General features: G+C 36.7%; 1 protein-coding gene across 1 annotated transcript in view; it reads right to left on the bottom strand.

Annotated features, from left to right (window-relative positions):
• Window positions 1–11,955, bottom strand: part of Cfap91 (cilia and flagella associated protein 91) — a 45,584-nt gene extending 33,629 nt beyond the window's left edge. The window contains exons 1-5 of the mRNA XM_026395626.2: window positions 11,838–11,955; window positions 8,411–8,487; window positions 7,781–7,935; window positions 6,555–6,638; window positions 4,706–4,762 (exon numbers count right to left, since the gene is read on the bottom strand). Of these exons, the coding sequence (XP_026251411.2) occupies window positions 4,706–4,762; window positions 6,555–6,638; window positions 7,781–7,935; window positions 8,411–8,487; window positions 11,838–11,955 (491 nt within the window). The remainder of the gene's footprint in view (window positions 1–4,705; window positions 4,763–6,554; window positions 6,639–7,780; window positions 7,936–8,410; window positions 8,488–11,837) is intronic.
• Between the last annotated feature and the right edge of the window lie 2,876 nt (window positions 11,956–14,831).

Raw genomic sequence — 14,831 nt, 5'->3', positions numbered from 1 at the left:
AAGCCCTTATGAATCAATAATGAAATTGAATACTCCATAGAAAAGTGGTAAACAAACAAAACAAAAAATAAAACTTTTATCAGATGAAAAGATAATGAACCATAAATAGCAATCAAATAAAAGTAAATTAAAATAGAGAGAAGCTATTTTATCATGCAAGCAAAGATTTAAAAAACTTGAAAGTAGCTGGCATTGATGAGGTTGTGAAAAAATGGGCATGTTTAAAAACAACTGTTGGAAATGCAAACAGGTACAACGGGCTGACAGGTACTTTATTAATATATATCAAACCCTTAAATACCTTTCGCCTCAGCAATTGTACTCCTAGAAATTTACTATAGGAAATAATTTGGCAAGTGTACAAGCATACAAAGATATATATGCACACATGTTCATAAAGCCTCATAAAAGAGTGAAAAATTAGAAACCTAAATGATTACAAGCAAAAGAAAAATTATTTTAAAATTATGGAACATTCATAATGAAATTTATGCAGCTGCTCAAAATAATACTGCAATCTATAATTATAAATATGCAAAAACATTTGTGGTTCATTAAAAGCAGGAAAAAGGATACTATTAAACAGAGTATATAGTAGAATTCCATTTTTATGTTTTTAAAAACTGTACTTTTACACACAGAGAAGTGACTAGATGAAAATATAACACAATAATAGTAATTAGAACCAAAAAATTGACTTTCATGGCAAAAACAAATAGTAATTAGTTCTTGGTAGAATTGCAGAGAGAATTTTTTCATCTTTATAGTTTTCTAAATTTTCTTCTTTAATATGTGAACATGTGTGTGTATTTGTTTTAAAATAAGAAAGAAAAAAAACTAAAGCCACTTTCATTATTAAAAAAAAAGCCCACCCCCGAGGTAGAAGAAGAACTGGCTAAATTACATAAATAATAATAACTAAAGATTAGGGCAAGGGGCTAAGGGTATGGCTCAGTGGTAGAGGGCCTGCCTGGCATGTAAGAGACCCTGAGCTCAATCTCCAGCACTACACATATAAAACAATAACAAAAAAAGATATTTCCATTTTAAAGAACAGAGGTAGTACAGTATATACAACAGATTAACCCTAAGAAAAATGCATTTCAAGCCATTTAGAAAGGAGTGCTTATTTGGAGTTTCAACCTGTGATGGAATAAATACTTTGAAATTAGTTTTACTGCAGTTGCTGTGAATTTCTAACATATGTAGACAATACAGGTATTTATGGCTTCTTATGTTTTCAGCAGAAATAATTCTACTATTAAATTCCAGTTGAGAAAATAACTTCAAACCAGCTTTACATCATCCCAGATTACGTTAAAGTTTATTATATTATCATACTATTAGCTTGAATCGAGAGAATGTTTATTCCAAAATAAATAATTGTTCATTTGAACCATTTTATCAAATTATGGTAAGGTCTTGGATTATGATAAGGTCTAATAAATTCTTCTGACAAAGTTTTCTGATGGATTAGTGTCTTTTTTTCTTCTAATATGTTATATATGACAGCAGAATGCATTAGAGTTCATATTACATGTATAGAGCACAATTGTTCATATCTCTTGTTGTATGCAAAGCATATTCACACCATTCCTGTCTTCACACATGTACTTAAGGTAATGATGTCCATCTTATTCCACCATTCTTCTTATCCTCATATCCCTTCCCTTCCCCTCCCACCCTTTTGCCCTATCTAGAGTTCCTCTAATCCTCCCCTGCTCCCCTCCCAACCTCACTATGACTGAGCCTCCTTATATCAGAGAAAATATTTGGCATTTAGGTTTGGGGATTAGCTAATTCACTTGGCATTATCTTCTCCAACTCCATCCATTTACCTGCAAATGCCATGATTTTATTCTCTTTTATTGCAGAATAATATTCCATTGTGTATATATACCACATTTTCTTTATCCATTCATCTATTGAAGGGCATCTAGATTGGTTCCACAGTTTAGCTATTGTGAATTGTGCTGCTATAAACATTGATGTGGCTGTGTCCCTATAGTATGCTATAGGAGTGGGATAGCTGGGTCAAAAGATGGTTCCATTCCCAGTTTTCTAAGGAATCTCCAAACTGCTTTCCATATTGGCTACATCAATTTGCAGTCCCACCAGCAATGTACTAGTGTGCCTTTTCCCCCACATCCTCGACAATACTTATTGTTGTTTGTATTCTTTTTTTTTTTAGGAGTGCCCAAGAGAAGGATGCAAAAGAGGAATGCTACTTTGATAGAACTCCTACACTTATTCATAATTTTTATTCTTTATGTCATTGTTACTTTGGAAAGAACAGGAGAAGCATGACTAATTTTCTCTAACCTATGCTTTTCCCCCCATTTCAGCTGGTTTTAGGGGAGAGTAAACTATGAATGAGAAAGAACAAACCTCTTCCTTCAAGACTCAGACCCCAAAACTCCCCACCTACTTTCTGTTTGACCTGACCCTGCTCTGTTCCAGCCCATTCTCATGGTCAAATACTCTCCCTCTGTCACAGCCCAGGTACCAGGGGGCCTCACTGTCTGCCTCACCCATCTTCTGAATTTTCCCTCCATCATCCAACAGAGCTGCATACAAAGAGATTTCATTGAATGTTTTCAGAGTTTTAACTCCTTTTTCTCAATGCCAAGATGTTTACAAAGAATCCAAAGATCCAAAAACCAGCCATGAAAAGGCTGTGGCTGGAGAAGGCCAGCTGCTCCCTAGACAATCCATTCCCCCTAATACAGGTGGCACTTTCTTCCCTGCTCAGAAACGCAAACCTGCCCGGATTCCAGAGTTGGCTTTGCTTAGGAATACTGATTCATTCTTTCAAAACTTCCATAGTAAAAACTTCTAACATGCCAATGTCATGGTCTAACTTTTGGGGAGAATTTTTATTCCTTATGTCATTGTTACTTAGGAGTAACAGGAGCAGGAGAAGCATGGTGTTAATCACTGTAGGCCTTGAACTCCCTATAATTTAACAATGGTTTTACAGAAGGTAACTAAGACCTCCAAAGTAGGCAATCCCATGAGCCTGCTTCTAAAGAATTGCCAGGGGATCTGTAGGGATCCACCCATCTCATAGCTCCCCCTTTGCTCACACAAAGCATTTCCTATAAGTCTGCATCTCTCCTTGATAAAATGGAACCTTAGAAAATTGCTCCATCTGGGAAGAGCAGGGAATCTATTCTCTATCTCAAGTCTTAAAAAAAAATCAAGGGAGAAGTAGGATCCAATTTGGCATTTATTTTGAGGATTATAGATATTTTACAACATATGGCTTATTCACAAGATGCTATATATGTATATCATTAAGAATAACTACATCATTTAAATGCATGCTTGAAACCCAGTCCTAAACACATTTCTATTCAGAATTTGAGACTTTAAAAAAGGCATCTTTTCCTGAACATTTCATGAATACCTTGAAATCATAGAGAAATATTAAGGTATGTTAACAGGAAAACGTATTGCAAAAAACTAGATTTTCAGTGTAATGCTCTACATAAACTGCTGCCTGGCCCTAAAAAGTGGAAGACATTTATACCAGATTCAGCCCTTGAATTTTACTTCTCTCATCGTGGTTCAATTTTTTGTGCAAGAAAAACTATATTTTACTTATCTTTGTAAATCACATTGCCTTGTATAGGTTAAATGATTATTAAATTATAAAATTCTAGCATTCCAAAATATTCCTTAATTTATTAGTTTTTCGGATAAAATGTTGAAGAGTCATCATCAAATAAGTGTGAGTTTCAGGAAAGCAAAAGAAGACATTTAAAGAATATTAAACTTTTTTCTCTTAATCATAACTGCTATGGTTTGAATATATGTCTTAACCAAACTTCATGTTGGAACTCAATTCCAATTTTGATAATATTAAGAGGTGGGGCCTATTTTGGAAGCGATAAAGCCTCATAAGAGCATTTGGTGCCTTACAAAAGGGCTGGAGGTAATTAGTTAAAAGGCCCTTTTTGCCCTTTCACCTTTTACTGTGTGAAAACATAGCATTTGCTCCTCCTGCCATGTAAGGTCTTCACCAGACACCAAGTGTTAGTGCTTTAATCTTGGACTCCCCAGTCTTCAAAACTATGAGAAACACATTTCTTTTTTCTTTTTTTTAAAGAGAGAGAGAGAGAGAGGAGGGAGGAAGGGAGAGAGGAAAGGAGGGAGGGAGAGAGAGAGAGAGAGAGAGGGAGAGGGAGAGGGGGGGAGAGAGAGAGAGAGAATTTTTAAATACTTATTTTTCAGTTTTCGGTTTTATTTTATTTTTATGTGGTTCTGAGGATCGAACCCAGCGCCCCGCACATGCCAGGCGAGCGCGTTACCGCTTGAGCCACATCCCCAGCCCAGAGAAACACATTTCTATTATGTATAAATTACCCATTCTGTGGTATTTTATTAGAATATTTAGACTAAGACAACTCATAATAAGAAATACATTTTATATCATAATTCATTATATACATAAAAACATGCATATATTCATCTTAAAAGGTATACCAAAAAGCAACTCTTCCTCAATATGTCTGATACTCTGGTTATTTTCTATTGTTGTTTGTTTTTTAAAATGCTGCTCATGATCCACTAGAAAATTCTACACTTTCTACTGGTTTTGATCCACAATTTGAAAAATATTGATTTAGAGAACTATCTTCTAAAAGCAAATATGGAAGAAAATAACAAATCAAAAGAGTGCTTTCAAATAATGGTCACTTACTTGGTTGCTGCAAAAACAACACTGAGTGGCATCTGTTGATAAAAGGGAAGGAAGGGCCTGGGATGAAAAAGAAAACACAGATGTGTGGGACTTTTGCATTTTGCATTTCTTCTAATTTTAGTATCTGTTTCTTAAAATATTTGAATATGTTATGGGCAGGCTATCTGGGCAATAACCAAACAGACTCTATTTTCCCTGAGACTCCATATCATGTAAGAAAAGCTTCTCCCATGGGAAAGCCCCTCTTCTGTACCCATTAATAGTTACCTAGACTTGGCTACACAAAATAGCAATTCTTATACAATGTAAAATTGTTCTCCTTTTTTTCCATTTTACTTTGGCAATGTACCTTGTCAGAGATGTCTAGACATTAGTAACCATTCTCTTAATTTGTACTGAACTAGGATCATTTTGACCAATTTCCCTTCTGCTTGCTTGCTGCTATGCCAACCTGCAAAATCCTGTGGGAAACACCAATGTACCCATTGAATTGTCTCGCTAACTGCCCAATCCAGCTTCTGTACCTGCTTGCCTGCAGCTACATCAACCCGGATGTAGTTTTTGCCTTTAAATATCCTAAAATGCTCAGGCTTGGGGCTGTTCCTTGCAGAGACAGTTATGGGTCCTGTGGGGAGCAGTACAGCTGGCTAAATACTCTTCAATTGGGGCAAAACTAGGACTTGGTGTGTTTTCTGAGGGATCTGCCCCACAACAAATATCCCATGTAACAATAATACTAAAACTTTGGCATATATAAAATCACTGAGGGGAGGGAGGAGGGTCTTGTTTAAAATGCACATTCCCAAGTCTGGCCCAGAAGACTTAATAGCTGTAGAACACAGCTAATGAATGTGCATTTTCAGAAGGCACACCAGTATCTTCTTTGTGATGGCAAACAAGCCATGATTTCAGAAACTGTTCTCCACTTGGGCTTCACCAGCCATTAGCTATGAAGTGTATTGCATGCACTAAAAATGATAGATGTTATCATTGATGTAAAGAGATTTTCTAACAATGTCAAGACTGAAATGTTAATTAGTCATTTTGTACCTGTCAAAGTATTTATAGCGATTCTTTCCAGTAACGTCAGGATTTTCATAAACTTCTTTAGTTTATGAAAGTAAAGTAAGTTCTCATGTTCCCTGAGACATTTTGAAAATCCCAATGACTTAAAGTGTAAAGCATCCCCTTTTCCCCCCAGAAAAGTCTAGGAATTAAATATGCTTGAGCTAATATCAGAAAAGCTCCATAAGGCAGTTACTCATAAATAATAACATGGATTAGAAGTTTATTTTCTCGAGGAAGCTTATGCAGATGTGATATCAAGACTATTTTTCTAACCTACATAACACCTACAGGAAAATTCTCATCTCATTTTAATAAGGGTATATAATTATCACATGAAATTAGTCTCAAATGAAATAAATTTTTTAATGTGTTGGTTTGGACAATGTTCATACAGAGAGCAAATGACCATTTGAACACTTTTTTAACAATTTTCCCTGCTCTACAATTTCATGATATCTCTGCAAATATACATTCTTCGTTGCAATTAGTACCTCTAAAGTTAGGCAGACTTAGTTGGAATTCCAGCTCTGTCACAAGCTAGCTTGCTCATCGATTTTGAGTAATCTACTTTTCCTCTCAGTTTCAGCTTCATTATTGGAAAAATGGGGCTAATATGTATCTTATGCTATATTTCTGTTGTGAAGATTAGACAGCATGTATGCAAAGCACTTTAAAGTGGTGCCTGGTATATTGCATGCACTTAAAATGATAGCTGTTATCATTGATGTAAAGAGATTTTCTAACAATGTCCAGACTGAAATGTTCATTAGTCATTTTGTACCTGTCAAAGTATTTATATCGATTCTTTCCAGTAACGTCGGGATTTTCATAAACTTCTTTAGACATCTGAAAACAAGTGCCCATTCTAAAGTGAAGCAGGAAAACATTATTCAAGTGTATCATTTCCACCTCTAATTTCTACTTAACATTTCTACATCTATAGAGTCTGAATATCTCATAGTAACAGGGAAGTCTTTGTTATCATGCATTTAGCTATCCTACATCTTAGACTAGGCATGATTACTTCCTGTAAGCCAGGAAACAAGAACTTAGTAATAGGGAGTGAGAGTTCAGAAATGAATATATTTGTGAAATCCTGTATATAAAAATGCCCACTTTTAATTAAAAGCACATGAGAATAACAAAGTTCCAAAACATTATCATTTGTTAATTTACTAAATATTAACTTTGTAGTTTAAAAAATGATTTCAAGAGTAAGGTGATTTGGCTGTAAGTCTCCAAAAAATATTTTGGACACTAGCAGAAAAGAGCACTTACAATTTCTAAAGATGGATCAAAGTAACAAAAACTCAGTCATTCCTATACTCGGTGGCAAGTTGTCAATAAATGTATACATATTCTGCAACTTTCAGGTCATTATTAGCAGGCATACCAGTCTCTTCCCTGCAGATGACAAACAAGCTATGATTTCAAAAACTACTTGGGTTTCAGGGGTCATTAGCCCGAGCAAGTTCTCCAGTTCCTAAGACATTCTGAAATTCCCAGTAATTTAATTTAAAGCATCCTTCCCCAAAATCTAGAAATTGAGTATGCTTTAGTTAAGAATTTAACATTTCTTAGATATGACACTAAGCTTAGACACTGAGCTCAGTGGTAGAATGCTTGCCTAGCATATGTGAGGCCCTAAGTTCTATCACCACTTAAAAATCACACACACACACACACACACACAAAGAATTTTAACATTTCTCTGAAAAAAAAATCAGCATAAAAATATTTCCATAAGGAAGTTTCTCACAAATAATAATTTGTGGATTAGTAATTTACATATTTTTTCATGCCAACCTTCTGAGAACTACTAACCAATAAATGTATAACCTTTGTTCCTTAATCAAGCTTGTTTGGAAGAAGGGGTTTAACAAGAGAACTTGGTCCAGGTAGACATTATAACCATACATTTTTAAATAATGCAGAGTAAATACATTAAAATTTTTAAAAATAAAAATACACAAGTATATTTAGTGTCAGGAGCCACCTGACACTTACGTGGAAAGCTGCCAGAGGACTTCTTTATGCTTCTCAAGTCCTCTCCATTCTCGACTGATAAATGGTGGGAGAGGATCGGACTTGTTCCAATACTGAGAATATCTTGGATAATGAATCAGGTTACTGAACATGCTTCTAAATCTGGGAACTTTTCTCTAATGTTAGGAAAGGGAGGAATGGAGAAAAAGAACATAATTATATACATATATAAAATATCAGATTTTCTAAAGCACTTTAATTATATTATAAACTTTAAAAAATAGAACAAGACAACGAATATTGGGAAAACAATTGTTGTATGCATAGACAATCTCTAAAAGGACTCTCAGGAAATTGATGACAGTGACTATTTACATGGCAGGGCTAGAATTAGTTTATACTGTATATGCTTTCATACTGCTTGCATTCTTCCAACCCAGGCATGAGTATCTTTTCCATCAAAGTAAATTAACAAATGGCTCTTGTATTACAAGTATTGAGATGCCTTGCCCCCTAGTAATCATAGCAAAGCAATTTCTGCAGACCCTAAAATCCAGTGGAGATCTGATGATTGTCAATCTGATTAAAGCAGTTAGCCATGCTAGACAGTTCAGATTCATTAGGTTGCCTTAGTAGATGAATCAGACATACCAGTCGGCTTCGAATCAGGGTGGCTTGAATATATGCCTGTGTGTGGTCTTTCTCACTTGACACAATAAACAATGGATCTGAGAAAAAAACATAATAAAGTAGTATAAGGAGTAGAAAAAATATTCTCCTAGGGTGAGAACACTAGCAAAGCAATATAATTTTCTTTCTTCTTTCTTCTCCTTTTTTTTTTTTTTTTTGAGATGGAGATCTCGTTATGTTACCCAGACTAGCCTTAAACTCCTGGGCTCAAACCATCCTCCTGTCTTAGCCTACTAAGTATCTGGAACTATAGGTATGTAACACCATGTCTGCCTTGTAATTTCTCAATTGGAAAACAAATTAGAAAGTTTAGATATTGCCTAACTCTGCAGCAACTAATGGCCCTATTATTCAATTCCTTCTACCAGTGAGAATTTGTTAGATACATTTCTTTCCTGTATATTCCAAGTCAGTTTATGAAAATGGAATGCAAAAAGAAAGACCAGCATCTTTACAAGCACAATACCCTAAATAGCTCTCTTCATTCCTATGAAGTCCTTCGTAGTCCAGAAAATACATCAAGAGAAAAGATATTATATATACATATGTACTATGCCCAGTTATAAGAGAAAGAAAGAATAAATTTAGGTACTAGTTCTATATTCAGTGTACTAAGATGAGGAAAATAGCAAAGTTCCTCAGAATTGGTAGACATGGTAAGGAACTCTCAATTTCTAATAAGAAATAAATAAGGTCAGCTATCTTCAGAATGTACTCCTTACGTTTATAAGTACTGTACATTGATGATGGGCCTAAGTTATCTCTCTGAAGTTCCATAGAAGATTAACCTGCTGTTATAAGAACTTATTTATTAGGTATATCTTTAATGATGAAGAATATTAGTGATTGATTACATCACCCATTAAAATGAACTGATTTGACACTGAACTCATAAACAGAGACACTTGATTTCCCAAGTAGACTTATCTCTGGGGAAACAAATACCCTGACCAGCTAGTCTAGGCAACTGAGTGACATATATTTCTTCATAGATATTAGTAAACTGGTATTGTAATGTTAGAAATAAGTTTCATTTGAACTTGAATGAGTCAATTCTTAAAACCTAACGACTCTGTGGTTGATCAAAAAAAAAAAAAAAAACAACCTGCTGGATGTAGTTATCTGATATTTCCACCAACATTTGAAAACCTGCAAGGGGCTCAGGCTCCCTTTTTCCTTCACACAACAAGGTGTTTTTGACTGGCTATTATGTCTTATATGCTTGGACTACATACATCAACAAAAAGATTTTTAAAAACTGACTTCATGGTAGGTGCATTAAACAACAAATATAATAAACAAGAAATTATATAATAAGTTAGAGGATAATAAGTGCTATTAAAAAAGATATCAGGGTAAGGGAGACTAGGATCAAATTTTAAATTCTTAACAACATAACATGTAAGGAAACTTGAAGGTGAGGGATTTGTTATATGAATATCTGGAGGAAGAACATTTTAGGAGAGCAAATCACTAGAAGAAAGGCCCTAAGATGAAAGCATGACTGATATGTTGGAGAACAGCAGAGACCAGGGTGAATGAAGTAGAATGATGCAAAGATTAATACATTAAAAGTGAAGGAAATAACCAAGGGCTTCTTAGATAACAGTTAAGGAGCTTAGAGGTGTTCATATTTGTACCTTTGACCCCATACCTAACCTGTCACTTCTTTTTTTTTTTTTTTCCTAACAGATGGAAACCAGACCCAAGGTCAACAAACTTACCAGCTGGTCAGCATCAATGTTATTTCTTTTAAATATTCAACTAAGATACATGAAACTCTATTCTATACAATTGGTGGTAAGCTTTAGGATTAAGAGGTTATGTTGAGTGCCACCCCAGCCCCTGTTCTAGTAAGATAAATCCAAGTGGCTGTCAAATGGAAAAAGGAAGCACATACATAGAAAACAATAACATGCCAGATAAAATACAGATAGCTAGAGTTGCCAGTTAAATCTGAATTTCAAATAAGCCATTAATAATTCTTTAATATAAATGTCCCAATATTGCATGGGATGAAAAAAATTATACTAAAATATTATGTTATTTATCTGGAATTCAAATTTAACTGTACATTCTCTATTTTTATTTGCTAAACACTAACAGGGTAAAAGACTGTAAGGTCAAAGAAAGAAAGCAGGAAAGCATGTCACATTAGTGTTTAATTTTCCTGTCCAGGTTCTAGACTGTCCTGGTTATACCTTGCTTCCTGTCCGTGACTAGCTGCATGAGCTTGCCTGTTTTATTGTAACAATGCAGACTTTCAATTGACCTATTATGAATGGATTTCTGTTCTTTCCAAGGGATATGGAAACATTTAGCAATCTCTGCAAAAGAGACACTTAGAGGTAAAACAACCAACAAGCTTAATAAATTCTTTGCTTGTCTTTACTGAAGATGTTTATCTTCCTTCCCAAATTACCTTTGAAAGCAACATAGAGATATGTTTACAGGACTTACTAGATTTATTTAACAAGATGAAACCAAGTGTGAATAAAGATCCCGGGCCTGAATATGTAAGCAATCATTACATAGCTCCTATCCAGGAAATGGGTACCATATAGGATCCCATTCAAAGAAGACTCTGGGCATCCCAAAGGCAACACCATGTGTTTGGAAACAATGCTAGATTCAGGCCAAAGCCTAGAGCTACTGAGAACAAAACTGGAAAAAAAAAATCATGTTTGACTGTTGTAACAAATATAACAGTAAATTTGGTAATTGAATTAACATTTTGAAGTACCTAGCATATGTACCAGCGTTGAAATAGATTTTGAGAATATATAGAACAGGACTTTGAGGTCCAATAGAGTTAGAACACAAGTGGAAAGTCGAGGAATTAAAATAAACTGGAGCTTTATTGGCGCTAGAGGAACATAGTTTTTAAACAGTATTTTAATGGAAGAGAAAACGTTTAATGAAAAATAAAACGCTAAAATCAAAAGTGAGATAAACTGCATCCTCTTTATCTACAATGCAAAATTTGAAGCTGCCCAGCGAATGAGAGCTGGAAGATCATTTTCGCTGGGCATTGTATGGAGTTTGAATGTGGGAACATTGTGTGCATGAATACCCAAATCTGCAAATCTCTCCATACTTTTCCGCCGAAGTAGGTTTCAGAAAGATAGCTCAGATCTGAGCAAATGATCCCAAGACAGAGACAAAGAGTAAGGTGTCCCCGCGCGGTGCACCTGGCATGGCGCACCTGAGCGCGGGGCCATCTGAAGAGCTTCGTAGCTGCCCCAGCCTAACAATAGACAACTTTGGGCAGGGAGTCTATCCAGAGGTTCATCCTTCGTTCACCATCCCCCGGCAAGGTCCTACCAACTGTAAGGTCAATCTGGCCCAAGAGTCGACAGCCCAGGAGCGGGTTCTGGGGCAGCCTTACCATAAAGGAAATCGTACGTTCGATTGGAAGAAAAGTAGCCCCTCGACTTCTCCCGACACAGTTGCTGAGATAATTGACGGTCAGTCGAGGACTTCTCGATGGTCACTACGTGGCTCATGGTGCTGCCTCTTTCCTCGGGCCAGCCAGGGACAGCTAGGGAGGTCCAGTTTCTGTGTGCACCGTAGCTATGGTAACCTACCCCTCCCCTGCAAAAGGCGCGCGCGGGTCAGGGGCGGGGCGAGGCTCTGGAGGGGCGGGGCCGGACAAGGATGCAGGGCGGGGCGAGGCGCTAGAGGGGGCGGGGCGAGGCGCTAGAGGGGCGGGGCGAGGCGAGGCGCCGGTGGGAGGATCCTGGAGCCGGGTTAGGGCGGAAAACCTAAAGGAGGAAAGGAGAGTGGGGAGGGAAAGGATGGGAGAGGGACAACCTCAATCCCAGTAAACTTGCTAGAGGTGGCCCGCAGCTTTTTAGCGTCCCACGCAGGGTCAACGCCGGGAGCTAAGGAAAAGGGCAGTCTCACAGCAATTTGCCAGTTATAGCCTATAACCTCTTTCGGAAATCCCTGGGACGTCTCAGAACCTTCTAGAATGGTTGGGTGCTTTCATTTCAGAAAGTCCCTTTCCAGGGGACTTGTGAGAGAGCGATGAGGAATTCAGGCTCCTCAGTGTTAGGCCTTGGCTATCGCCCCACGCGCATCAGCGTTTAGAGTGGGCTAGTTCCATAACTTACTCCACAGACTGCTGCCCCCTACTCAGTCTGGGCATTATTAGATCAAGGCCTTCTAAAAACTATAATAGCAAAATTTGAAGATGGTCAAAAGTGAGCCCATTTTTAATAAAGTATCTATACCCAGAGTTAACCTTTGTTAGCATTTCCCGCAGTCTAGTTTTATTCTCTCCTTTTTAAAAGATATCTCAGACATATTATTATTTTACTCTTAAAATCCTGTCTGTATCTCAAAGTGATGCAGATTTTTAAAAATGTTTAAGCTCCATTATTGTATCTAAATGAACACTAATTGCTTCCTGTAATTTAATACTATGTATTCAAATTTCCCAGCTTGGGTCCAAGATGTCATTTACAGTTAGTTCTATTCAAGATTCAAAAAAGTCCTCACATTGCTTTTTGATATTTATATTAAGTCTTTTATTTTAGAACAGTTGATTTCTAGTACTCTCAATGATTCTTTATCTTGGGGATTCTTCCAAAAAAGAACTTTCTCAAACCAACTCATTGGATTGAAATAAAGCTCATAGAGAAGAGACTAGATAAATGCTGAGTGTTTTTCTCTTAAGTATAAAATTCAGAGAAATGAGTCAGTACCCTAGCAAACTCCAATATTAACCACAAAATTTTTTGTTTGTTTAGTATCATTATGAATGCATGCATTTTACATTTCTGTTGTCTTAATCCATTATAATGATGATTCTTTATGATGCTGAAATCATCCCATTAGGCTAGTGGCACTCCTTTAAGTGGCTTCTTTGTGTTTTTGTTTGTTATGATTCACAGATAGTTATTGACTAAGCTTGCTGACTGCTACTACTCTTTCTGCACATACTACTGGTTTTCACTTATTGTATCTACTCCTAGACTTCTTGGGGTTTAGGAAACCAGATATGTACTTTGTCACCTTCAAATTTTTGCTCAAGCTGATCCTTTTGCCTAAAATGCCTTTTCTTATTTACGCCCCTAAGATTCTTTGCTTGGCTGAACTTTAGGCATCATCCTGACCTTGTCTTAGGCCCATGTGTGAACTTTCTTATAAAGTCTAGCTTTAGTAAAGAGCCCTACTAAGTCAGTTTGACGAGATCCTTCCTCCCTCACCCTCATCCTCACTTTCTGATCACCATCCGTATCTGATTGGGTCCATTACTCCACCATTCCCCAGTTCAAATGAATTTGAACATTGCCCTGCAAAAATTCGGGTAAACTGGTTTAGGCAGAATCCTCCTTGATGTTCCTTTTTAATAGTTTTTCATCCACAGACGCCTGCCCTGCTCCTTGGCTATTAATTCCCACTTGCCTTTGCTGTATTCACAACTGAAGTTGAGTTCTATCTCTTTGCCCCACTGCAAGACCCTGTTGCAATGGTTCTCAAACCTGTCACAGTAGTACTGAATACACTCTGTTTTTTGTTTGTTTGTTTGTTTGTTTAACATCCCTTATCTTTTTTTTAGGTAGGGAGGGAATGTTGGAGATTGAACTTGGGGCACTCAACCACTGAGCCACATCCCCAGCCCTATTTTGTATTTTATTTAGAGACAGAGTCTCATTGAGTTGCTTAGCATCTTGCTTTTGTTGAGACTGGTTTTGAACTCACTATCCTTCTGCCTCAGTCTCTTGAGTCGATGGGATTACAGGTGTGTGCCACTACACCCAGCCCCCAACTATCTTAATCTTCAAAACACAGCTGTAACTTTGTCATCTAAAACTGCATAAGCAATTTCCCCAAATCACCCACCACCAAAAAAAGAGTAAGCTGTCTTTTGTTTTTTTCTTTGTCTTTTTCTTCTTCTTCTTGCAGTACTGGGGAATGCACCAAGGAGAATTCTATTACTGAGCTACATCCCCAACCCTTTCTACTTTATTTTGAGACAGCGTCTTGCTAAGTTTCACAGGCTAGACTCAAACATGTAATCTTCCTTACTCAGCTTCCCAAGTTGCTAGTAACTATAGGTATGTGTTGTTGCATCCAGCTCATTCTTTTTTCTAATGCTATTCTAGCACCAATAGTATTGACCATTTTGAATTTTAATTATTTCCAACTCTGCTCCCCACATATTTGAATTCATTGAGGACTCAGGCTTTCACATGGTCATCTTTGTATCTCTGAAGTACTTGGTACATGAATGAAGTCTTAATAAAATGATTGCTAAATGAATAAATCCATCAATGTATTGAACAAATTCACACTGTGTGTCTACTAAATAATACAGTGTTGAAGATTCTGAGATAATTTGTACAGTTCACTGAATAGTGGAGAAAGGAGATAT

Source organism: Urocitellus parryii, chromosome 2, assembly GCF_045843805.1.
Source record: "Urocitellus parryii isolate mUroPar1 chromosome 2, mUroPar1.hap1, whole genome shotgun sequence".
Classification (NCBI taxonomy): Eukaryota; Metazoa; Chordata; class Mammalia; order Rodentia; family Sciuridae; genus Urocitellus; species Urocitellus parryii.
This window is presented reverse-complemented; position numbering and strand designations above follow the sequence as displayed.